The sequence below is a fragment of the Lissotriton helveticus genome, chromosome 5_1, assembly GCF_964261635.1.
Source record: "Lissotriton helveticus chromosome 5_1, aLisHel1.1, whole genome shotgun sequence".
NCBI classification, from domain to species: Eukaryota; Metazoa; Chordata; class Amphibia; order Caudata; family Salamandridae; genus Lissotriton; species Lissotriton helveticus.
Genome location: NC_136065.1, coordinates 2078781726 through 2078808998, shown reverse-complemented (window position 1 = coordinate 2078808998; position 27273 = coordinate 2078781726). Strand labels below are relative to the sequence as shown.

General features: G+C 42.4%; 1 protein-coding gene across 2 annotated transcripts in view; it reads left to right on the top strand.

The window, feature by feature from the left end:
* Positions 1-27273, top strand: part of LOC144756325 (suppressor APC domain-containing protein 1-like) — a 284640-nt gene that overhangs the window by 107294 nt on the left and 150073 nt on the right. For both annotated transcript variants that reach the window (XM_078646037.1, XM_078646036.1), the window contains exon 2: positions 22182-22318. In XM_078646037.1, the coding sequence (XP_078502163.1) occupies positions 22182-22318 (137 nt within the window). The remainder of the gene's footprint in view (positions 1-22181; positions 22319-27273) is intronic.

Here is a 27273-nt window from a genome sequence, read left to right as displayed (position 1 = left end):
ACACATATCAGTTGTGCGGTCTTTCAATTACAAAGATTATTCGTAGTGATGATTGGCCCCTCATTCTGGATTCAAGCTTCTGTCGTAGAGGACATTGCAGAGTGCAAACACAGCTGAATGTGGTATTTGGGCAAAATAGCAGAAAAAATATTGAGCTCCAGAAATATCGAGTTTTTAATATCGTGATCCAGAAATATCGTGGTGCAGGAATATCATGGACAAGAATATACATTTTTTGGGTAAGTAATATCGATGTTAAAAATAGCTATGTTATTAATATTGTTTAGAAAATTTCTATGTCGTTAATATCGATGTTCAAAATATCCATGTTGTTAATATCACTTACAAAAAATATTGTTGTTAATAATATCATTGTTTAATTATTTTTATAGTGTATGTTTTAATTGTATATGTAATAATTGTTTGTATAATTATTGATAATGTTTTTAATGTAGTTTGTACATTTTTTGTTGTTTTTAAATTAAATGTAATTATTTATTTTCATCATTGGTGTTGTAGCGGATTGTTAGGTTTTTACGGGTACAAGGTGGGAAGTAAATTAATGATAATGAATTTTTAATGAATATTAATTATGTAATTGATAACTAGGTACATTCAATCAATCAATCAATCAAAATATTTATAAAGCGCACTAAATACCCGCTAGGGTTTCTAGGCGCTGAGGGGGAGGGGGAGTGGTGCTGCTACTGGTCGAAGAGCCAGGTCTTGAGGAGTTTTCTGAAGGCGAGTAGGTCTTGGGTCTGTCGTACGTTGGTGGGGAGAGTGCAGCCGCGGCCCGTAGACGGAGTTTCGGTGGGGCAGAGAGGTGGGGCGCGGAGGGGCAGGGTAAGGGGTGCGGGTGCAGGGTGCGCTATGAAATTTGTTTTATTTATTAAATTGTTTACTTCAATTATCCATACTCCGGTTTTTAGCACCCCCCACCCTGCCCCTCCCCTGCCCCGCCTCTCCGCCCCACCATAACTCACTCCACGGGCCGTGGCTGGGAGAGTGTTCAAGGTCTTGACGGCGAGGTAGGAGAAGGATCTGCCGCCGGATGTCTTAAGTTGGATGCGGGGTACGATGGCGAGGGTGAGGCTTGCGGAGCGGAGCTGTCCGGTGGGGGTGTAGAAGCTGAGTCTGTTGTTCAGGTAGGTAGGTCCGGTGTTGTGGAGTGCTTTGTTTGCGTGGGTGAGGAGCTTGAATGTGATCCTTTTGTCTACGGGGAGCCAGTGAAGGTCTCTCAGGTGGGGGCAGATGTGGCTGCGGCAGGGTACGTAGAGGATCAGTCGGGCGGAGGTGTTTTGGATACGTTGGAGGCGTCGTAGGTGTTTGGCCGGGATACCTGTGTAGAGTGCGTTGCCGGTACATTGTGTAATTAATGTATTATTTAAGTATTATTTATTATACTAATTATGTAATTTGTTTCATTTTTGTTAACATTTAGACATATATTTTTTACATTAAAATATTGATATTTTTGGTTATTTAATACAGTTGTTAAAATAAGTTATATTTGTTTGCAGTGGATTACTCTCTTTCTCTACTGTTGCATTGACTGGATTGGGAATAGTAAATGTAACCCCTCCTGAGTCCAACTCTTTCCTTTCTGTTGCACAGACTGGAGTGGGAATAGTAAATTTAACCCCACCTGAGTCCAACGCTTTCCCTACTGTTGCACAGACTGGAGTGGGAATAGTAAATGTAACCCCACCTGAGTCCAATGCTTTCCCTACTGTTGCACAGACTAGAGTGGGAATAATAAATTGTAACGCTCCTGAGTCCACTGCTTTCCGTACTATTGCACAGACTGGAGTGAGAATAGTAAATTGGACCCCTCCTGAGTCCAACACTTTCCCTACAGTTACACACACTGGAGTGGGAATAATACATTTTACCCCTCCCAAGTCCAACGATTTCCTTACAGTTGCACAGACTGGAGTGGGAATAGTAAATTGTACCCCTCCTGAGTCCACTGCTTTCCCTAATTTTGTGGACACTGGGGTGGGAATACAAAATTGTACCCCTCCTGAGTCCAACGCTTTCCCTACTGTTGCACAGACTAGAGTGGGAATAGTACATTTTAACCTTCCTAAGTCCAACACTTTTCCATCTGTTGCACACACTGAAGTGGGAATAGTTAATTTTATCCATCCAGAGTACAATGCTTTCTCTACAGTTGCACACAGTGGACTGGGAATAGTTCATTTTACTCCTGCCGACTCCTACGCTTTCCCTACTGTTGCACCTACTGGAGTGGGAATAGTACATTTTATTCCTTCAGTGTCCAACGCTTTCCCTACTGTTGAACCTTCTGCAGTGGTAATAATAGATTTAATATTTTTGAAGTTTAGTTTTTTATTCATTGTTGTTATATGTATTATTGCTATTAATTAATTGTATATCTATATATATATACATTTATGTAATTTTAACATTGTTATTTAAACTTAGTTCTATATATTGTTTACTGTTTTCTGTATAAATAAAATAGAAATATTTCCATTTTTTTGTAGTTTGCTTGTTAGATGTATTAATCATTTTTATATATGGATGTAATATATATATATTATATAAGGGCTGAAACGCGTTGATTGAGTTGTGAAAATAAACGCAATTTGAAAATCTCTTCCTGGGTGCTGCGTCAATGTTTATGTAATATATATATATATATATATACATATATATATATATATATCAAACTCCTTGGTTGCGTAGAAACCTGAGCCGCTTGCAATGGCGGAACGTGGCAGGGTTGCAAACCCTAGTATTACAACGAAAGCGTCGACCCACTCAATCCAAAAGGACAACACACCTTTTGGCAAAGATTTTGCTGAATTGAACCATGCTGAAGAAAACTTTATATATATATAATATATTATATATATATATATATATATATATATATATATATATATATATATATAGTTATGTTTAAAAATCATTGGAAAATTAGAATATAGGTCATAATTAATATATTAAAAAAAATAGCAGGATCACAATGCGAAGAGTTTGCCGTATGATGAAGCATGCCACCTTTGGGTGGGTAAGGGAAATTGTCCTATAACAGGGACACACAAGCATTCCTCCATATCACTTAGACCTAGGGGGCATACTTGTGATTTTACTCAAAAAGTCACACCTAAGATGTTGAAATGACACACAACTACCCTGTTGACCACTGAAATGTCATACATAAGCAAACAGAAAACTTGGCAGCCATGCCTCATACATTGCAATTCCAGCTCTCTCTTTACTCTTAATGATACACCTAATCAACAACAGCATGAGGTGACAGAGATTTACTCCTGGGTCAATCAATCAATCAATCAGGAGTTTGTTAAAGCGCGACTACTCACCCGTAAGGGTCTCAAGGCGCTAGGGGTGGGGGGGGGGGTTGGGGGTGCAGGTTCCATTCCATCAAGGAGGGGGTCTGTCGAAGAGCCAGGTTTTGAGGTTTCCCGCGAAGATGGGGAGCGATGTTGTCTGTCTGAGGTGGAGCGGAAGGGCGTTCCATGCTTTGGCCGCGAGGAAGGAGAAGGAGCGGCCTCCCGATCTGGTCTTTCTGGTGCGGGGGACCACAGCGTAGGAAAGCTGGGCTGATCGTGTAGTGTAGCTCCTATTTTCCCAATAGGCTCTGCGCATTGGAATAATACCTACAGCAGTAAAGGCCTAGACCAGACGTTAACTAGGTCTACTACTGTCGATACTAGACTTAATTTTTGGGTTTGCCAGCATAGCTCAGAGTTCGCTAGAAACTTTCTCGAATGTTCAAGGAGGAATTAACTTCCCTGATTAGACAAGAAGGGATTTAGTTTCTGACAACCATAGAACATGACAACTTTGCTCTCCCCTAATCAAGAGTCAATCTCGAGAGTCGTGTGAGCACAAGGCAATTATTTTACTCAGTCAGTACGTGCATTCTTAGTCTCATCAGAATGTAGAGAAAAGGAAGAGACGGGCGTGTTCAATAAAAGATGTTATTTATTGATCAGTCTCTTTTCTCGTACAAGAGAAATGGATTGATATTATTGCAATACTTATAGTTAAGTAAAGTGCATACATTAAAAGCAATAGTATAAAATAATACTGTAAAAACATTGATATGGTTTCTGAGCCATATGATGTTTAAAATGATTAAAATATATTTACATACACATATACATTTGACTAAACGTACTCAACTGGTGTTTCTAAATACGCCTACCCCGTGTACCTGACCTAAGTCTAATGCGTGGGCGGGAATAGAAAGTTACAGTTTAAGTTAAGTTTGTTTTTGCCAAGTGAATAACTAAAGAATTCTCTGTGAGGGGTTATTCAGTTCTGTACCTGGAAGTTAGGATGAATGAGGAATGGTATCTCTTTCTCTGCTCTCGATATTCCAGGCTGCCTGCGAGGGCTGCCCAGAAGCGCCGGTGCTGGGTCTCTCGGCTTGAGATAGCAGCGCGTCTCTCAGCGCGTCAGGAAGGCGGGGCTGCTGCCAGCGGGGTCTGCTTCTGCTCTCGGCGTCGGCAAGTGTGGCTGCTCCGTCTTGTCACCACGCGTGTGTTTGCATAGGGCAAGATCGGCAATATTTATACCTTAAAGGTGCCGAGATTGACGTAAAGATGGACATAGATACGTCAATAAAGATGTCATACGACTTGCTCGTTAGCACATTCTTTTACTGAAGTTCTCTGTGAAATCAAAACAATGGCCGCACGGATTTTCCAGGTTGTCATAGGTTTGATTTGTTATGAGAACGTCGTATGCCTTATCAGGGGCTGGAGGAATGTCGCTTGTCTAATTAGATCTCAAGCATTATGACCTAATCAGATAACACGTTCCTGTGCCGTAGTGTGACTGCGTCAGATAACGGTATCTGCATCATGGGGGCTGTTCTTGCCTCATGGGCTGACTGTTAGTTAGTTTAACCAGAATAGGGTCAGGAATAGGGGGATCGATTCAGAACCTATAGGATTACACGACACCCACTCCACGCTAACTATGGTCATATTTACTAATCTATGCATAGTATAACATAGTACAACATACTATAGAGAATAGTGTATACCTTACCACCCCAAAATACATAAATGCATTTTGAAATTTTCAAATATACTGAAAAAATTGCAGTCATATATATTGTATGCACTTAAGCTATGAATTAAATGCAAAAGTAAACACGCATTTGTATGCATTATTGCTAATTTGGTATTTGAAAAATACACATGAAATGGCTCTTAATATAGCTATACAGAAAGGAAGTTCGAGACCATCTCATCACATAATAAAATATTTGTGAACATCCCAGCGGGCAACTAAAGTTTATAGAGTATCTAAAAATAGGAATCTTAGTTCTCTAGGAATAGTTTCTTACTTTAAGCAGAAGATAAGTGTCCCGAAAAATTTGTGAAAAATAATTTGGGGCTGCTAAAAAATTGTTGTCCGTGAACTGGTGGGAAGAATTGTTCATGTGACTTTATTTTTAAAGTTGAAGGCCGAATTCAGGGAACGCCGTGTGCGAGCTTGCTCAAAAGTATCTATTTCTGTTCTGGAGAGAACATCATATCATTCAGGCTTTCGAAAAAACTGTCAACAGCTTCATGGGAAAGTTCCACTAAGTCGGAAATAGGGGTAACCATGCATTCGTGCGCATGATTATCTGCATTGACATTCTGATTCGCATTGCTGACAGAAGGTCGTACCTGTTCGATGCTGCTTTCATCTTGAACTTCACTACTCTTCAATCGCAGTGGTGAAGATTCCAGGAATGCCGTCATCAGGATTGGCAGCCTTTGAGGGCAGCACAAAGCGTGAACCTTGGTAGGAACCAACAGTGTATCTGCATCCACTGGCGCATCCGATTGTAGCGTCAGACAGGTGTCTAACACGCATTCTTCTCCGCATAGCAGACACCTTAGTACAGGTAAAACACACCTTTGCCACATTGGTCGAAATGATAGAAACCAGGTCATGTTTAGGTCTCTAAGCCGGGAGAGTCCCAGGATTTTTGATATCCGGTCCCGGTATCCAATGGCTAGGATCGTATCTTCCATTGTCGCGAGAGTTTGATCTGTGACATGGGTTGCCATAACGGAAAATAAGGACTAAGAATAGGATTCCTGCAATTAGTCCCAAGATCAGGGGAAGTCCGCCAAAAATCGAATGGACGAAATCTGGAAAAATACCCAGTATGGCTTTGAATGGTGTTAATGCCATCGAAAATACTGTCTTAAATACCCCTGAGATCCCATTGGTATCAGAAATATTTAAGATTTCGCTCAGGATTTCCGCGAAATGTACGGGGGAATTAGTTGATAATAATGTATGTATCTCTGCAGTCGTCCTTGCGACTTGTAGATCATACGTTTCTTTTCATGACGTGAGCCTTGTAGGCGTCTGAAGAAGCACTGTTTTCATTCTGCTTAAAGTATCTATTCGAATAGAAGTAATTTTCAAACTGGGCCATGCCCTTGCCTCCCTGTCTGGAAAGGAGCTGGGGAATAAAGAACGTCCACAGCACTTGACCTTCGCCGTCGTAGTGACTAGATAAGGAGTCCCGGGCATAAGACTACAACATCTGCGGTCTACAATAAGAATGTAACTCCCATTATAGAGTCTTTGAAAGAATGGTTCTATTTCAGTTGCAGGTGCGCCTTGCTGGTGACATGAAAGGTTGTATGAATTCCCTTCACAGGCTCCATGCAAACTAATTCCGTTACACAGAAGCGTGCCGCTTAGTGACATAGCACAATTATTGCCACTAAGAAACACTTTCTGTCCTTTATTACTGACACATGCATGTGAATAGGGCAGGTTCCAAGTTGTTTTAAGGTACCCCTTTCCCAATTTCTCGTACATGCCAGCCTGTATATATTTTTGGCAGTATTGAAACCTGAAGGTTGAGATTGGAATATTTATGATTCCGTGGATTATCCATTCACTGACAGGTCGTTCTGACATTGTCATTGGTAATCTTTCTAGTTTTTCAATGCTCAAGATTGTATAATCAGCACCCTTCTGCGCCATACCGATTTGTCTATCAGTAAGGTTAAAGATTTGGAATAGTGACGTTGTGTTGATTAAACGCCAAGGCACGTAGCCTGAACGCAGATTTTGTAACGTCCAGCCAAGCTGTACAATGGAACGCAATTGTGACTGACCATGTTGTAATAACAGTAAGTCTTGCGATAATATATCGATTGCTGAAGACACAATGCTGTCCAATGAAAAAATTCTGGAGGACAGAGTCATTAACCCGTTGTCCACTACAGAAAGTGATTTTTCCAAATTAATACGGTCAATTTCCCGTATTCTTTCTGCTGTCTCAATTTGAGTAACCTTCCAGGCCTCATTGTATGCTGCATATACAGAGGCTGCTATGAAACGCTTTTGACGCTGTTTGCGTGGTCCCATTATGAAATCACGCAAGTCAGCACCATCAGTAAGTAAAGTTAGGTGTTGCTTAATTTCAGGCAGTGTGGAAGTTTGTAGCCATTGAAGGCATAATTTGCCCACACTGTAGGTTGTTATTATCCCTGGATGATGTCTTTGGGGATATCTAGGGTCTGGCCTGGTCATTTTGAAACCCTGTGTTTTATTCAGGAATCTATCTTGACAGTTATTTGTATCTGTGGGCCAGATCAACCATTGTTTCCAATCAGGATGTGTTCTGTTTTGGTTTAGTATATGGTTTACGTCTATCTCTTCATCTGTATCAGAGCTATTGCTAAACATTGTTGGCTTTGGAATAGACGGTTTAATTAAATCTTTGATTTTGGCTAAGCCAAGACAGGTGGTTTGTTGAACAGTGTCATTTAAAAATATCATTTGTTCTGGGATCATGCAGGCTCTAAACAAAGCTTCTATACCCTGTACTTGCCATTCTTTTGTACCCCAAACACTTTTCAAATCAACATTTTTGTCCCAATAATCAAATCCAAATGTATTCATTTTTTCAAAGAATGAATCTGAATATATCAATTTTGTGTTGGTTATCATGGTTTTCATCCCTGTCTTGTTTGACAATTTAAAATAAAATGTTTCAGCATTACTTATGTTAAAACCTGAAAAATATGAATATTTGTCATATACGGTTCTAGAGCTTCCTTTTGGAGGTGTAGCACAATGTTCCCATTGATTATAACTTAAAACATTTCTAGGTTGTGCAGATTTATGTAAAAAATGGTTACCATAATGGTTATAGCAATACATACTATCATAATTTGTAGAACCTTGCAAATAATCATGTTTTGTAAATTTAGCAGACATTACTAAGTCAGACATCATGTTGTTAATACTTTCGAAGTCCCAATCATCAGCAAATGAGTTTGGTTTTGCAAAGTCACTCAAGGAGATCTTGATTTGGTGTGGATATTTCAGGATCTCGACCGGACCATAAATTTCATAGTCAGTGTTGTCCCAGGCTACCCCACCAGGTATAGGATTGGCTGTGAAGTTGGCTGAAGAAAGTTTTCTTTTCTCGACGTGTGAAGATGTGTGTGGTTTGAGGATCAAGTTGATGTTCTGACTTGCTGTGTCCATTTTAGCATATTTTCCCTCAATGAAGCGTCCCAAAGTAAATACCATGATGAGCCAAAGTATGAGGATAAATGCACCAAAACCCACCCAAAATTCAATCCATGGAGAAACCAGATATGTTTCTTTCAGTTGTTTCAAAAGTTCCTTCGCTTTGTCTTTAAAGGATTTTGATGATGGCTGTGTCTTTGATTCACTGAAGCCGTCAGAGGAATCATCGAAGTTGATGAAGTAACCGGATGCAGTTCTGTCAATTGTTCCAATTGGTTCAGGATTTCTGTTTTTTGCATTTTCACTTGGTACTTCAGTATAGATTGGTGTGTCTCTGCTAAATGTCTTTATTTGGGTTTTCAGAGGTCTGAGTTCTATTGCATTGTTGCATAGTCCTTTTTGTTCTTCATTAGGCGTTTCGAATGTGATGAGCCTTTTTGTTAGGACCTCTGTGCTGGTAGCAAACCTTGGTGTTCTGCTACTTATTGGGAGTCCACTTGGCCTACTGTTTGTTATCGGCCACATGTTGTGGTTTTACCAGGTCGATGGATACAACTCGGTTCTCCTTTTTTCCAGCAAGTGGCGGTAGTACAACTGATCTTGTCCCGTTGACAGACAAGACAGGAACTGCTTTTCTGTAGGAAGGCCCAAATTCCTTCTTTACCGCGATCTTTTCCCTGACTAGATCCCCGACTTTTGGAATCCAGACAGGTCTTGCTGGGACAGGTGGTGATTCTTCAGTGGTCGTTGGCTGTTGTTTCAACTGTATGTTGCTCAGGTCTTTTCTTGTTTTGTTTAAGTCCTGCAAAATAGCCAAACGGTCTTTGACATCAAAGCTTTTTTCTTTAACCACTGAAGTCTGACTATCAAGGTCAGAGATCAACATCCTAGTTCCAAATAATAATTCGTACGGACTGAATCCCTTCAGAGAATTTCTTGGCAAGTTATTTAGACTACTTTGGACACTTATTAGATGTTTGACCCACCCAGCTCCCGAACCTAATATCCTTTCCATTATAGATTGCTTTCTGCCTTGGTTTTTTCTTTACACCATCCCGTACCCTCAGGAAGGAAGTGAGAAGATTCCCGCTGGACTGTGCTCATTTGGCCATGTTTCCCCCCAGGCTGGTATGCCTGAGTGAAAACAATGGTCAAACGTAACATGCTCTTAGCGTATATGCCATTTAGACTCGCAAATCTTGTATAATAGTCCGGACGTCAGCCGAGTGCTGGTGATCTACATTATAAGTGGAAACTAGCCTGTATATGTTAATCGCAAGCCATTCTTTTTGCTGGTAATATTATCTGCCTTGATACGACGAGGTATTAAACTGCTTCTCTCCCCACTGCGATCTCTGTTGCAGTTTGGGCAGTTTTTTACAAACATGGTGTAGTGCAGGCTCATGCCTGGCCACCAGTACCGTGATTGTAATTCTTCCAGAGAATCTTTTAATTTAAGGTGTCTGAGACCCTCGCCCATGTGTGCGTCTGCGATTAACAAGTTTCTCCTGTCCATGTTTGGAATCACTCTATCCCCCACTCCAGGGATTCGAGCAAAAGGGACGGAGTTTGCATCGATTATGTATGTATAATTGAGTGGATAGTTGATCGGTAACGCTGAGCAGTCGCCTTTTGATGACGTTTTCACCGCCAGCATTGTTTCACCGTCAATGTATTTTAATGTACGCTTTTTTCGATCTACGGGAGCCGGTTTAGTGGCTGCCGCTGCGGCTGTTTCAGCCAATGAATTCCCTACAACGTGAACGCCATCACGCTGGTGACTCAGTGAGTGAGTCACGTGAGTCTTTGGTAGTTATTTTTGTAAAAGAGCTATTTGTTCCCAGAGCAGTTTCTGCTTTATTGGTGCATCTGTGTCATCTTTGTAACCGTTCTGAATCCATGTCTTCAAATCCTTGTTATATGATTTGACGCAGTAATATGAATCTGACACTATAAGTGTCGGGAATTCGCGATCCGCATTATCTAGCGCCATTTTCAAAGCTATTATTTCAGTTTGTAGTTATGAATTAGTTTCTACTGAGTGTGATTTTGTTAATAGAGGTCTTAGTTTACCTCCGCGCCACACTTCTTTTGTAATCTCACATGTGGGGTTGTATGCATGTTCTCCCCAAACGGAGGGTTGAGCATGTCCGTCTGTATAGATTACACAGGCGTAATGTCGTAGAGGCAGAATGTCGATTGGCAGAGGATACGTCTTTTCATATTTTAGATTTTTTTTTTAAATTGTCAACCATGCTATGCTTGATAATTCATATCCTACGTACAAGACTGTCAGATGGGCAATTCTGGACTTTTTAAAGTTGAATTTGTAACCCTCTGCCTCGAACCCAAGTATTATGGTGTTCACCCTTTTCAAGTGAGTCTCCAAGTCATCATCTGTTAAGTAAATGTCATCGACATAAGATAATGCTTCATCATCATATAGTTGTAGTAATTCTGTTACTCTCGCTGAGAATACCCCCGGGCTGTTCTTGTACCCCTGGGCTAACCGACAGAATTGTTTTTGAGTGCCATTTACTGAGAATGCAGTTAAATATCTGCTCTCTGGTGCTATGTTTTGACAAAAGAATCCATTGGAGATGTCCAAGGTTGTTTTGTATTTTTTGCGCACTATGTTATTCATTAGTGCAGCACTGTGTGAGTTTTGCACTGCAAAAGTTTTGCAACATGTGTTAAGGTGTCGGTAATCCAAAACTAGACGATATGAATTGTCTGGTTTGGAGACCGGAAACAAAGGATTGTTCATTTGTGAGGTGCAAGTTTCAATCACCCCCTGGTATTCTAGCTGATCTAGTATTTCATTTACCTGTTTTTTAGCTTCTTGCTTAATTGGGTACTGCCTTTGTGCAGTAGGTTGTGATTTTAACTGGATTTTGTGAGTAGGGGAGTCCTCATCCCATTCTACATGATTTTTATATAAAGCAGGTGCTAAGGCCACTGCCCACTTTCTAGCAAGTGTGTATTTTTTATGAATCGGGATTTGATTCGAGAAGGCAGGCATAATTACTTCTTCGCCATGAGGGCACTCCCTGACAAACTCTGGTGGCCAGTCTTTTTCAGCTAGAAGGATATCAGAGCCCTTGGAGAGATTATCCCAAAATAGTCCCCTTATTTTCCTAGTCTTATCTCCCTCTATACGTAATGTTATCTCGTATATCTTGTGGGGCTTGCTAACTCTGGTGTCTGCAGTTTCCACTTGAAGGTATTCATTCGTGTCCACTGTCTCCAGATGATTCATAAGGACTTTGCGAGCTATGCTCACCTCTGCTGCGCTGTCTAGCATTGTCTGAGCCCATTCTCCGTTTTTCAGTTGTGTCCTCAGTATTCTCGGCATTTTTAACTACCTTGATACTGGCTACCTTCTTTTTTGGAAATTGTAATTTCTTTTTTAGCTGAGCAGGTTCCTTGTCTTTGGACTTGGCGTGCTCTTCTGATCGTCCTCTTCTTTCCGATTTCTGCGAGGAAGTCTGAAAAGATTGAGAGGGACGTGTATCAATGTCTTGATATCTATCAGGTTTTTTAATATTATCTCTATTTCTAAGGTTATATCTATTCCCAGAGGGGTCACTCTGCGGTGACCTCTGTCTTTGGTTTGGAGATTTCTCTCTTCGCCTGGGAGACCTCCCTCGGGACTGGAATTTCTTTTCTTTAGGATTGGATTGTTTGTTTCCATCCCAGTTCTTTTTTGGTGAATTATTATTAAAAAATATTTTTTCTGGACTTGTAGTCAGTTGCGGTTTTACTGGTATTCCACCTAGACTATCTCTGCCTAGTTCTTCATAGGATTTTTCTATGATTCTGGCAATTTCAGCTGGTTGGTCTGCTATATCTGTCTCTTTTAACCTCTGGCGGATCGCCACGTTTGCTGCCTCACCTTTTATGTTGGCTAATAATATAGCCGAGACCTGCTTGAAGTCTTTTAGTAATTTCATACCAAGAGTTAAAGCAGGTTCTGGACCGTATTCATCTTGAATTTGTTTTAGCACATCTGGTATTACCGAAATGGATGGAACACCGTGCGTTTTTGTGTAGATGGAAGCAAAGACTGTACCCCAAGTGTCACAGTCCTCAATGTGTGGTGCGATTCCCATTGGGAGACATATAGTCAGAATCCTGTGTTTTTCTAATGGGGTGGTGTCAGGAAACACCGCCTCTATTTGGGTAATTTTCTGTGCCAACCAGAATGGTATCTGTTCCCGTTTAGCTGGAACTTTACCTAGGCAGGATTGGATGTTCTGTGGTGTAATTTTATTTGTGTTCCCCTGGTGAGGGGTCAGCTGTGGAAGTTTAATCGCTGGCTGAATTGTTGAAGTCCGCATTACATACTGAACTAATTGTCTATGAATTTTTAGTAGTTGTTTTAGCTGTATTAACAGCTCTGCTGCAGGCATTCTTTCGATGTCTGGATGTGGTGTGTATCCGGCTAAGACCGGCCACGTTGCTCCTGGTCTTCCTAAAGGACCGAGTCTTGTAATGTGATTGTTATGTTTTAGGGCGCCATCAAATAAGAGCAAATGCTCTTGGAATTTGAGTGGTACTTCCACCTCCTCGAAAGGAGTGTACGTTTCAGGAGGTTCCTCTACTTTGTAATAGTGGAAGTACTTTGTTACAGCATTTGCTGCTGGAAAATGTATCCATGAATAGTATACCTCTGTCTGCCGATATTCGTGTGCCTCGATTACGAATATGACTGTGCCACCTCTAGGTGTCAGTCCATTTTCTATAAGTTTTAAGGTTATAGATCTCCTTTTAATGACCGGAATGAGTGTTATATTCGGGTCTGCTGCTTGCATGGTAGCATCAGCATCTGCGAGTTCAGTTGCTAATCTAACTGCCTCTCTTTCATCATCACTCTCTGCCATTTTACAGACAGGATGGTATTATGTTTGTTTGCAGATCAGGTTTCTTTATGGAAACAGAGATTAGATGCACAATATTTTGGGAATGTTTTTATCCTTCAACGTTGACTATACCAAGAACCATACATAGGAGTTCCCTCCTGCGAGGTTTTGGAGGATATTACCTTTCACCCACTCCAGACGTCTTTGGAGTATTTGGGAAAAGGGGTCTGAGTGAGAAAGCACGACTGAGTTACTCTAAATGTCTTACGTTAGTTTTATCGCCCTTTCCAAACACGTTGGGCGCCATGTAGTGTAGCTCCTATTTTCCCAATAGGCTCTGCGCATTGGAATAATACCTACAGCAGTAAAGGCCTAGACCAGACGTTAACTAGGTCTACTACTGTCGATACTAGACTTAATTTTTGGGTTTGCCAGCATAGCTCAGAGTTCGCTAGAAACTTTCTCGAATGTTCAAGGAGGAATTAACTTCTCTGATTAGACAGGAAGGGATTTAGTTTCTGACAACCATAGAACATGACAACTTTGCTCTCCCCTAATCAAGAGTCAATCTCGAGAGTCGTGTGAGCACAAGGCAATTATTTTACTCAGTCAGTACGTGCATTCTTAGTCTCATCAGAATGTAGAGAAAAGGAAGAGACGGGCGTGTTCAATAAAAGATGTTATTTATTGATCAGTCTCTTTTCTCGTACAAGAGAAATGGATTGATATTATTGCAATACTTATAGTTAAGTAAAGTGCATACATTAAAAGCAATAGTATAAAATAATACTGTAAAAACATTGATATGGTTTCTGAGCCATATGATGTTTAAAATGATTAAAATATATTTACATACACATATACATTTGACTAAACGTACTCAACTGGTGTTTCTAAATACGCCTACCCCGTGTACCTGACCTAAGTCTAATGCGTGGGCGGGAATAGAAAGTTACAGTTTAAGTTAAGTTTGTTTTTGCCAAGTGAATAACTAAAGAATTCTCTGTGAGGGGTTATTCAGTTCTGTACCTGGAAGTTAGGATGAATGAGGAATGGTATCTCTTTCTCTGCTCTCGATATTCCAGGCTGCCTGCGAGGGCTGCCCAGAAGCGCCGGTGCTGGGTCTCTCGGCTTGAGATAGCAGCGCGTCTCTCAGCGCGTCAGGAAGGCGGGGCTGCTGCCAGCGGGGTCTGCTTCTGCTCTCGGCGTCGGCAAGTGTGGCTGCTCCGTCTTGTCACCACGCGTGTGTTTGCATAGGGCAAGATCGGCAATATTTATACCTTAAAGGTGCCGAGATTGACGTAAAGATGGACATAGATACGTCAATAAAGATGTCATACGACTTGCTCGTTAGCACATTCTTTTACTGAAGTTCTCTGTGAAATCAAAACAATGGGCGCACGGATTTTCCAGGTTGTCATAGGTTTGATTTGTTATGAGAACGTCGTATGCCTTATCAGGGGCTGGAGGAATGTCGCTTGTCTAATTAGATCTCAAGCGTTATGACCTAATCAGATAACACGTTCCTGTGCCGTAGTGTGACTGCGTCAGATAACGGTATCTGCATCATGGGGGCTGTTCTTGCCTCATGGGCTGACTGTTAGTTAACTTGATAGTTAGTTTAACCAGAATAGGGTCAGGAATAGGGGGATCGATTCAGAACCTATAGGAATACACGACAATCGTAGGGTCCTTTGGGGTGCGTGGAATTTGAGTCGGCTGTTCAGGTATGCTGGTCCGGTGCCGTGGAGGGCCTTGTGTGCGTGGGTGAGCATCTTAAAGGTGATTCTCGCCTCGACGGGCAGCCAGTGGAGTGTGCGCAGGTGCTGGGAGATGTGGCAGTGTTTTGGCAGGTTGAGGACCAGTCTTGCGGCGGCGTTCTGGATGTTCTGTAGCTTGCGGATGAGGTTTTTGTTTATTCCGGCGTAGAGTGCGTTGCCGTAGTCGAGTCTGCTGGTGACCAGGGCGTGAGTGACTGTCTTTCGGCCAAGCCCACTCTATGTATATTTTAGAATATTGATGAGCATAGGTTACGGTGACCAGATTTTGAAAGCCAAAAACCGGGACATTTCCCAAAAATAAAAAGAGGACTACAACTTTACTTCTACCCCGCACAGAGAATGCCAGCGCTCCTCAGCAGAGAATTGCAGAAGAGGCAGTAAGAACATAAATAAAATGCAATTTTTAAAGCCAGTAGCATGCCTGTTAGTTAAATTGCTTTCTTGTAACAGCTACTAACTATCCCAGCTTTGGAAAACATATTAAGGCACCTCTCATCATTTTCAATCGACCCTCTCTAAAAACCGCGAATCCTGGTCACCCTAGCATAGGTTATGCAACTGTGATGGAAACTAGAGCTAAAGATTACCGAAAGTGTGCGAAGGAACAAACAGCGTTCTTAAAAGAACCCACTGGGGGGCAGCATTGCACTGCGTTAACTGCTGAAACTCCTAGCCAAGGGGTTGCTTTGATGCGGCCTCTCAGTGGGGCGGGCGTAGCGTCGATTTGAAAGGGGACTTTAATAGAGCACTGTATAAGCACTTGGGAATAGTTCGACCTGAGCCTGCTGAATAAATGCTTTGCGACGTCAATAGCGGTTGTTGACATACTTATGCATTACACGGGCGGGTATCTGATTGCCAAAGAGTCATATGTCCACCGAACACTGCTTCCCCTTTAGGAATTGTGTTGGGCACTGGCAGCTTCAAGGTAGTGTGGAAGGGGCAGGGGGGTAGCAGGCTCCCCCATACCCCGATGTGTTTTTCTCACATGTTAAACATTTTTTTTAAGCAATACATGGACCTTTAGTAGACTCTAGCAGTTTTTTTTTCCAAAGGTATCTCGTCTGGGAAAGCAAATGCAAGGATGGTGGTCTCCTGTCCCTTGCAGGCCTTCATTGCAGCCATTCAAAGGGGGTAGCAAATTCTGGCCTGCAAGTCATTTTGGGACAGATGTACAAAGCTTTTTTACTTTTGTAAACAGCCCGATTTGCAGAATCGGGCCATTTGGGAACGCAAAGAGCTAGTTTTAAATGTACAAAGGCCCAATTGTGATTTGGCAGGTAACCTGTTATCAATGCCCAATTTGGGTTTGCGAGTCGCTATTAGGAAGGGGCATGTTGAAGGTGTCCCTTCCTACTAACGAATCGCAGAGGCGTGTATGAAGGTTTTGCGACCAAAATGCGGGCGCAGAACATTCACAATTGAACAACAACTTCAACTTAGTGGTAACCACATGGGACCCCTTCCCCTCTGGGAAGGGTTGTAAAAACATTTTTTAAGAACAGGAGGTGGTCCCACAGACCATTGCCTACTTTTAAAAAATTAAAAGAAAACTTTTCATTTTTCTTTTAGAAACACATCCTATTTCCTTCAAGTAAAACAGGATTTGTTTCACCCACAAAAATTGCTTTATTGAAAAGCAGTCACACACATGTTGGTCTGCTGACCCCAGCAGGCCACTATCCCTGTGATCTTTGCGATTCCCAATGGGTCACAAACCAAGACCTACCTCAATAATATTCATGACGTAGGACTATTTGTGACCCACTGGGAATGGCAAAAGGTGCAACACACACATTTGTACATCGATGTTTGTGATTTCCAAATAGCAAAAATTTGCTAGTTGGTAATCGCAAACGATTACCTATGTACATCTGGCCCATTACTTCCCTTTGTAAATGGACAATTTGCGATTAGATCTGTTAGTGCATAGCTCCCAGAGCAAAATGCATGCAGATATGCAAACCAGTCGGTGTGCAAATTGCACATCCTGGTTTACGAATGTCCTTTTGTACATCAAGCCGAAGTCTTTTGAAAAATCCCACGCATGTTGCGCCATTTTTTAACAAGCAATATGTTGAATCCTAAAGTGCCTACCTAAAACACAAAACTGAAGTGAAGTGATAGAAAGGAACTGAAATGCAAATAAATAAGGTACACATTTGTATCGGAATAACTGTATGCAGGCTTGAATCCAACATTATTTGACATAATTGTTTCACTTTAGGAGGCAGAAAGGACAGCTTTAATAACTCTATGTTCATGTGCTCCCATGAAAAACAAAATAACAATTATTTGTGAATAAGATTTTGAGTAGGATCGGAGAAAAACGCATGGTTTTCTGTCCTAAGAAACCTATGTATTTTAATAACATTTGCCATCTCTTATGTCGTTGTGGCGGTGAAATGCTAAAACATACAGAATGTGTTGTATAACTTGTCTTTTTTGCTGCACAATTTAGTTATTGTGATGCATAATGGGTCCACACTTGCTGCGCTATTCTAGTGGCCATTTCTTTACACAAATGTCAGCCTTAGGACCCGATTTCGATGTTGGACTGACCTGAGTCAGCCTTAGGGCCCGATTTCGATGTTGGACTGACCTGAGTCCGTCCAACATCGATCTGGAACTGGGACTGACCGACCTCCTGTGGCGGTCCCAATTAGCAATTAGGATGTGACCGAACATTTGTTTGGTCGCAATCCTATTCTTTACAATGGGACATGCATTCTGATTGGGATGCATGCTCTCATTGCAAAGAGATGAGGTGTAGTTCATCCCTGCACCCGGTGGGAGGCACCTACAGGGGGGCACCTATGTGCCCCAAGGGCCTCCATGCAGAGGCCTTGCACCCATGGGGCCCTGCTGGGTGCCCCAAAGTCAGTTTCCGACAGCCTTTCTGTGTCGGAAAGGCCGGCACAAAAAGTCTGTGGGAATCTGCCATCGTAATCCCTTGAGAGGAAACAATGGGGGTTCTGGCTGAAGCGCAGTAAGGCTGCGCCAATATCAAAGTCAACAAACAAGGTGCCAGTACTGCGCGTTGATTGAACAATGTCGCGAATTGAGTGAGAAATCCTCAATTCCAAAAGACCACTCTTTCAGTCTGCTTAGTCAAAAATATTTCTTTTTATTTTTTATTTTTTATTTTGTTCTTTTATTCATGTTTCTATTTTCAGTTATAATGAATTTAACTGAGATTGTTTTTTGGGGGGGGGGGTTTAAGAAGCTGAAAAATATATACAAATTGGCTGCAAACTGAATCACATAATACAACCGAATAGTTTACAATTTGTACTCAAAACATTTGGTGAAAACATATAACATTAAATAGACAACACTAAGTGCACTTGGAAACATATACACAACAAGACTAGACAATTTTGATAGGAAGTGCAAGGTAGAAAAATTGAATGAAAAAAAACTTAAACCAAGTGTAACTGCCCTGTATTAGTACATGTTTTTTGAAAACAGGTGCAGACACCTCTATTCAATATGGAAAAATATTATTTAGTATTTTCAAATACAGTAGACCATCTCCAAGTTGATTCTAGGTTTTAATGATCTATTGATTGGTCTATAGGCCTCACAAAGGAGGACTAAGAGGTCAACGCGTTTCGAATCCCGTAAAGTGGTGGGATTCTCATCAGGACCGTGTGGACTCAATCTGAAAAATAAATGGAATAAAATCTATCAGTCATACTATCCAGCAACTCTCAACTTAACATTCAGTCACACAAACACATTTCATACCTGTGTCTCCCTGTGTGGTGGTCGGTCTTTCGAGGGTGTAAGAGGCTGTGATTTGAAAAGAAGGGGGGTAGTCATGAGTAGTTATGTTGCTAAAGGATTAATGCAGCATGTATTCATTTAAATCATGGTACTCACTTTGCCAGGATTTGTGGTGTAGTTTTTCAATGTTTCATCTCCGATTATTTATATCTCATTACTTCTATCATTCTTAGTTGGAATCTGTGGTGGAACAGAGGAGGAGCGGAGGTTATTTGATAATCAAGTAACGGGTTTTGTGCACCTAATTAAGAAAAGTCGGGGATTTGCATTGTCCGTAAAATGCACAGTTACACGATTTTTAAGCGAGCATTTGTGATTCTCTGGAGGACACGTAGGGTGTTTTAACCAAGTTAAGAAGTTTTAAAGCGAGCAATTTTCATGGATTATCGCGTCTCTCTGGAGGACACATAAGGTGTGTATGTTATGTTCCGGCGCCATTAGTGCGGAAGTCCAAGAGTTTCTTCCATTTCACTTGAGTTTAGTTATTCCAATTGTAAAACAGTTGATGTGCAAGTCTTACCGTCGCTTGATAGTTCAAGTGTCCCCCACGGGCGTCTGGATCCTCTGATCGAGCGCTCGGCTAATTACGGTTGACCCGGTACTTGTATACATTAGTTCCTGGTTGACAGAATTCTGGGAAATGTAGTTCCGTAGGATTACGTCCAATTCATTGCAATCATGGTTAAGAAAATTAAAGTGGTGTACACATGTATTTTGTAAATAAAATGAATGATAGCTACTTAGTCCTGGTTGGCGAAATTCTGGGAAATGTGGATCCATAGGATTTCGTCCAAAACTTTGCAATCATGTATGGGGTAATTAAAGTGATGTACACGTAGTTGGATATCGCGTATTTTGTTTGTGGGAGAGATTCTTTGTATGTCAAACAAACAATTGGGCCTCAAGTCTGTTTTCATAGGTTATACAGTTCAGACATTTCATTTAAACCTCTAGTGGCCGAGTTAAATTTCAAGATAAGCATCGCTTCGCGCTGCTTCAATTTGGCCTCTATGTCTCCACCTCTCTGGTCATGCTCTACCTTCGAGATGACAGTCCATTTGAAGTCGAGATCTCCATGTGATTCATCAATCCAGTGTTGCACCAAAGGTGCTGTGACGATTTTTTTCTTTATTCTTGATTTATGTTGTGAAATTCTCTGTCTGATTTCTTGGCCGGAACATAACATACACACCTTATGTGTCCTCCAGAGAGACGCGATAATCCATGAAAATTGCTCGCTTTAAAACTGCTTAACTTGGTTAAAACACCCTACGTGTCCTCCAGAAAATCACAAATGCTCGCTTAAAAATCGTGTAACTGTGCATTTTACGGACAATGCAAATCCCCGACTTTACTTAATTAGGTGCACAAAACCCGTTACTTGATTATCAAATAACCTCCGCTCCTCCTCTGTTCCACCACAGATTCCAACTAAGAATGATAGAAGTAATGGGATATAAATAATCGGAGATGAAACATTGAAAAACTACACCACAAATCCTGGCAAAGTGAGTACCATGATTTAAATGAATACATGCTGCATTAATCCTTTAGCAACATAACTACTCATGACTACCCCCCTTCTTTTCAAATCACAGCCTCTTACACCCTCGAAAGACCGACCACCACACAGGGAGACACAGGTATGAAATGGGTTTGTGTGACTGAATGTTAAGTTGAGAGTTGCTGGATAGTATGACTGATAGATTTTATTCCATTTATTTTTCAGATTGAGTCCACACGGTCCTGATGAGAATCCCACCACTTTACGGGATTCGAAACGCGTTGACCTCTTAGTCCTCCTTTGTGAGGCCTATAAACCAATCAATAGATCATTAAAACCTAGAATCAACTTGGAGATGGTCTATTGTATTTGAAAATACTAAATAATATTTTTCCATATTGAATAGAGGTGTCTGCACCTGTTTTCAAAAAACATGTACTAATACAGGGCAGTTACACTTGGTTTAAGTTTTTTTTCATTCAATTTTTCTACCTTGCACTTCCTATCAAAATTGTCTAGTCTTGTTGTGTATATGTTTCCAAGTGCACTTAGTGTTGTCTATTTAATGTTATATGTTTTCACCAAATGTTTTGAGTACAAATTGTAAACTATTCGGTTGTATTATGTGATTCAGTTTGCAGCCAATTTGTATATATTTTTCAGCTTCTTAAACCCCCCCCCCCAAAAAAAACCAATCTCAGTTAAATTCATTATAACTGAAAATAGAAACATGAATAAAAGAACAAAATAAAAAATAAAAAATAAAAAGAAATATTTTTGACTAGGCAGACTGAAAGAGTGGTCTTTTGGAATTGAGGATTTCTCACTCAATTCGCGACATTGTTCAATCAACGCGCAGTACTGGCACCTTGTTTGTTGACATCGTAATCCCTTGGGCGGAAAGAGCCACCCTTGGGATTACAGGCCCCTTTCCAAATGGCAGAAGCCCTTCAGAAGCCATTCAGAAAGCCCATTTGGATTCCTTTCCAACCTACCCCGTCATAATGGGTCGGTTGGAAAGGAATCCAACGGGACATTTCGATGCGGTCAGAACGGCTCTCACCCATTGTCGTAGCTGTTTTCGACCGGATCGAAATCGGCCCCTATGTGTCGAAAGTAATGGTACACTCTAGCGTTAGCCTTGGTGTATGGTCGAAAGTCATCATACAGTCATGCTCCTCATGTCATCATTTTTTGATGTACCCTATGTGCTTCCTTACCAAGAAACTAAAATCCTGAGCCTCCAGCCACGTTACACATGATTTTATCACAGTTATTCACCAGCAGAACACTCCACTCTGCTGGACAGATGCAGTCTGCCCATAGTGGTACTCCTTTTAACCTATAATTCCCTACCCTTCATTTCCCTTCCAAAACAAAATGGCAAGGACCTAAAAATGAGTATTGGTCATCGACTCCGGGCCGAGCCCTCCCTGACACCTTCCATGCCTTTCTTATTGACATTAGTAGAGGCAGGGTTTGGGGTACAGAGGACTTTTTATCTGCGCCCCAGTCTGGCAGGATGTTTTTAGGTCCCCTGGTAAGTCTATGAAGCCCGTCTTATCTTAGCATATATCACTTCCTCCTGAGTTTGCAATGTGTGCACCTTCCCAGGGTGTGCTAGTGTATTTTTTCAAGTCTTTGTAGTACTTTATTCTGTCTAATACTAGCGGTGAGAGTACACACTCATCCTCTTTCTGCAGCATGTTCTCACCTCTCACATTTCCTTCCATGCAGGAGCGGCAGACGGGAAGGGGGTGAGTCGCTCTCAAAGCATCAACAGTACCCTGGCACCAGGGAGCCGCTGGAAGAGCCGCCACGTCCTCAATGAGCCACGGCGCCACAGCATTACCAATGGCATCGACTATGAAACTGTGAGTGGGGCACGAGCACAGGGCATTCTGGGATCGGGGCAAGCACGGGCCTCAGTGTCAGAGGGGGAGATACCCGAGACCACATGTGCTGACGCCCCTATATTAATGCTTCACCCTCTCTAAGTGCAGCCCATCGGTGGGCGGGTCAAGAGAATGCTTTCAGAACAAAAGCTTAGCTCCTCTTAGAGCTTCCGTCTTCTTTGAATCTGTTCACCATGCACACTTAATAGTATCACCATTGGCAGCATTCCCCACCCCTCCAACGTAACATGCATGCTAATAAATAAACACACAACACATTTCTTGTTTGGGTAAAGTTGCTGCAGGTTTATTACATACACTGTTATGTAATATGGTGGGTTATCTTACTGGTGATCCAAGGGCAGGCAACCAACTGGGTCACCTGCCCGCCTGGTGAGCCTAGCAGCACTGGGGTGAACCCCATCTGTGCTGCCCCTTCTCGTGATGCTCTTCCAGGATCACGTGACACATTGTCCCTTATTACTCACGCCCCTTTCAGGGCGGAGCCTAGCATAGCAAACCCTCGGTTGTTCAGACCCACAACCGTACAAAGGACTAACGGAGCGTCAACACGGTTTTCCAGAAACCTCCATGAGGCTCCTAGGATTTGGCTCTGGCACCCCCTATAGTGCCGCGCAGAGGTACCCTTCTGTACCCCTCGGCTTCCAGATCGCCCTGTAACTCCGCCTGCAACGAAAAAAGACAACATTACAACATTCTCTGCCTCCCACCTGCCACGAACCACGCCGGGTAAGTTGTCGGGTAGGAGACGGCGTGTCGGGCGCGTGAAAAGAGATCGCCAAGATGGTGGGGGAGGCCTATATACGCCTCCCCCAGTCCTAGCACCCCAGAAGTGACTCTCCCTAGCGCGCCGCGACAAGGCTTGGGGGTCTCCTCCCTGAGTCTGTGCCCTTAAGGGGTGGGGTGCCCCGATGATACTAGAGGGCTGCCCTCTTTAGTGGTCCCCTGTGGGGACCTCAATCAGCCGCCTTAAACACATGCACTGTACTGGGGAACAAACTTCAAACCATTTCTTTATTTTCAAACGCGTGGTGTGTGGAAGAACCATAATGTTGCCCGAGTTTGTAACATGCACATGCTTTACTTGTCAACACTCCCTCTCTTTAGAAAAATATTACAGGACTTTTTTTCAAGTTATATATATATTTATAGTTTATTCGATCAATAACATGATTCTTCACATCAATAAAATCCCAAGACATACAATAACTCATCATGGCATTAAAACACAAGATCTTACAGTAAAATCAATTTTCACGTGCCTATACATCAAATAAGAAAAAACTGGTAACATTCATAATTTCATAAAATGTCAAGAAAGGGGAGTTCCAGTTTTGCCTCAAATCACAGATGAATCAATTTAAAACTTTCAGTACCCCTGTAGTCCAATAGTAAGCCAAAGACCAGCTTGCTAACATGTTCAATTAACTTCCACACAATATTCTTTTGCCACTTTCGATCTCAACCACCAAGCATAAAGCAAGTATCTTGAGATTATGAATACAAGCCATCTTGTAGTGTCGAACCTGAATATACGAAGGGCATCAGGTATATGCGAGAAAGAGAGGAATAATCCAGGTTTTCCTAAGATTAGCATAGACAGGGCAAAAAAAGACAAAGGGGCCCATTAGGATGGCGGGCGGATTGCCCCTGCCAGGCTGGTGGTAGCCACTGCCGGCTTGGCAGGGGCAATCCGCCCGCCATCCTCACCTAAATGACCCCCCGCCATAGTAGCATGGCGGGAGGGACTGCGGCGGACGGAAAGACCGTCCGCCGCTTTTCCGCTCCGGTCACCTTGCGACCGGGGCGGAAAAGGTTTAATATGGTGGCGGTGTCTATCAGACACCGCCAGCCATATTACAATGGGCAGAAACAGATGCCTTTTGCCGCCACGGAAAGGCATGCGGTCTTCACTTCAGGGGCCCCCTGCAGGCCCCCAAAGTGAAGGCGAGGTGGGGGGTGCACATGGGGGGTACCTATGGTACCCCCCAGCATTTGCATACACAATGCAGCAGGCACCGCGGGGTGCCTGCCGCTTTGTGTATGCAAATGCATACATGCATTTTTAGCATTGTGGCGGGCGGTGCTGAGAGCACCGCCCGCCACAATGTTAAAAATGCAGGATGCGCCCGCCACTGTGGCGGGCGCATCCTAATACCCCCCACGGGACCCCCGCCCTTATGGCAGGCGGTCCCGAATTCCGATAGGATGGCAGGCGGACTAAGTCCGCCTGCCATCCTAATGACCCCCAAAGTGTTCTAGAGTCTCTGGGGTAGAGTGACAGGACGGGCACAGGGAGGTTACAGAGGCATTTACCCAAGTATGTTTCATAAAATTTAAAGGGAGAATCCCATACCTAAATTGGATATAAAGTGCACGAGCATGCAGGGGTTCGACATCATCCATATATGGATCAAAAATAAAACAGCCCTTGACACTCAGGAAGCTGGAGGTTAAGTGCCAAGTGCCTTAACATCAGTGCATAGTAAATCAGCATACTCCCAGTACCTTTTTTTTAGCAGGGGTATTTTTTTTGTAATAGACTTTGGGTCCTCCCACATAAACACCAACCCGAGTTTAATTAACCAATCCTTAACCTTATTGAACCAAACCAGATGCCCTGATTGTTTTTGTAGAATTTATAATTCTTCCATTGCATCCTTTACCGGAATCTGGGTGCTACTGGTCCATAATCTTACCTAAAACAAAAGTACCTTAAGAATAGCAAAATAGCTAATGGGTTTAAGACCAAGGATAAGGCGTAGTGGGAGTACGGGCGTGTTCAATGGGAGGTTAAGGATCGCCCTTAGAAATTTATTCTCAGCGAGGTCTAGTTGTTTTAGGCAATCCAGACCCCACAAATCAGCCCCATACAGGGCAACACCTAGCCCTTTTGCTCGATGTAATTCTAAGATCGGAGAAATGGGGCGAAAAACAGAACCTTTCACCTTCCTTGCTATTGCACAGCCCACATGTTGAGTACACTCTTCTCTATTTGGGGTGCCAATGCTATGCTGTCACTAATTTGGACTCCCAAATAATCGAAAACCTTAACCTGTTCTAAAAGTTGGGAGCCTAGCCTCACTTTACCCTTGGTGGATTTGTACGTGTTAAAAGCCATGAAATTCGTTTTGGAGCAATTTATTTCTAGGCCCCTATCTTTACATGCTTTTGCACATTTTTGTGAGCACATTCTGGATACCCATTGGAGTTTTCGATATAAGCAGAGTGTTGTCTGCAAATAGCATGGAGGGTATAGGGCTCCCCGCTAATTTAGGAGGATCACCTCCAGTATCAAACAGTTCGGTTAAAAGCCCATTCATGTACAGGGTAAACAGGGTTGGGGCGAGGACACAACCCTGTTGTACGCCCTTAGAGACTGGAATGTCATTGGTTAGGCTACCATCCAAATTCCACCTGACTTTGGCATAATTATATTGTTGCAGGTGGACCAGGAGATTAAGTAGGTCAATAGGGAGTCCTAGGTCTACAAGGGCAGCCCAGAGTTTAGTTCGGCCTATGGAATCAAATGCCATCTTAAGATCAACAAATACAACAAATAGGTGACCCACTTCCTTCCATGCAAGCAGGAGGAATCTAAATACCTGGTCTAAGGTGCTCGTAGAAGCCCTAAAACCTGCCTGCTAATTGGATAGTATATCTTTCTCCTCTATCCTGTAGTGTAGTTCCTATTATCCCAATAGGCTTTGCGCATTGGAATAATATCTTCAATAGTATAGATCTAGGGCAGAGGTTAACTAGGTCTTCTACTGACGATATTAGACTTAAAGTTTTTGGTTTTGCCAGCTAGCTCAGAGTTCACTAGAAACCTTCTCGAATAGACAAGGAGGAGTTTAACTTCCCTGGATAGACAAGAAGGGATTTAGTTTCTGACAACCATAGAACATGACAACTTTGCTCTCCCCCAATCAAGAGTGTATCTCTAGAGTCGTGTGAAAACAAAAGACAACTTATTTTACTCAGTCAGTACGTGCATTCTTAGTTTCACCAGTTTGTAGAGAAAAGGAAGAGACGGGCGTGTTCAATAAAAGATGTTATTTATTGATCAGTCTCTTTTCTCGTACAAGAGAAATGAATCGATATTTTTGCGATACTTATGGTTAAGTAAAGTGCATACAATAAAAGCAGAAGTATAAAATAATACTGCAGAAGCATTGATATGGTTTCTAAGCCATATGATAGTTAAAATTGATAAAATAGATACATATATATATACATTTGACTAATCGTACTCAACTGGTGCTTCTAACCACGCCTACCCCAGTGTACCTGACCTAAGCCTAATACGTGGGCGGGAGTAGATAAGTAGCAGTTTAAGTTAAGTTTGTTTTGCCAAGTGACTGACTCAAGAATTCTCTGCAAGGGGTTGTTCAGTTCTGTACCTGAGATCTAGAATGGTTGAGGGCTGGTATCTCTCGTCTCTGGTCTTGATATTCCAGCTGCCTGCGAGGGCTGCTTGGAAGCGCCGGAGCTGGATTTCTCGGCAGGAGAAAAACAGCTTCTCGTTCTCAGCGCGTCAGGAAGGCGGGGCAGCGCGTGTGGGCTTCGCTCTCTGCTGGGCTCCTCAGCGCGTCTCGCTGCTCCGATCTCGTCACCACCGCGTGTGTTTGCTTAAGGCAATGTCGGTAATATTTATACCTGTAAGGTGTCGAGATTGACGTAAGGATGGACATGGATACGTCAATAAGGATGTCATACGAACGGGCTTGTTCGCACATTCTTTTGCTGAAGTTCTCGGTGAAATCAAAACAATGGCCGCAGGGATTTTCCCAGGTTGTCATAGGTTTGATTTGTTTTGAGAACTCCGTATGCCTTATCAGGGGCTGGAGGAATAGTGCTTGTCTAATTAGATGGCATGCGTTATTACCTAATCAGATAACACGTTTCTGTGC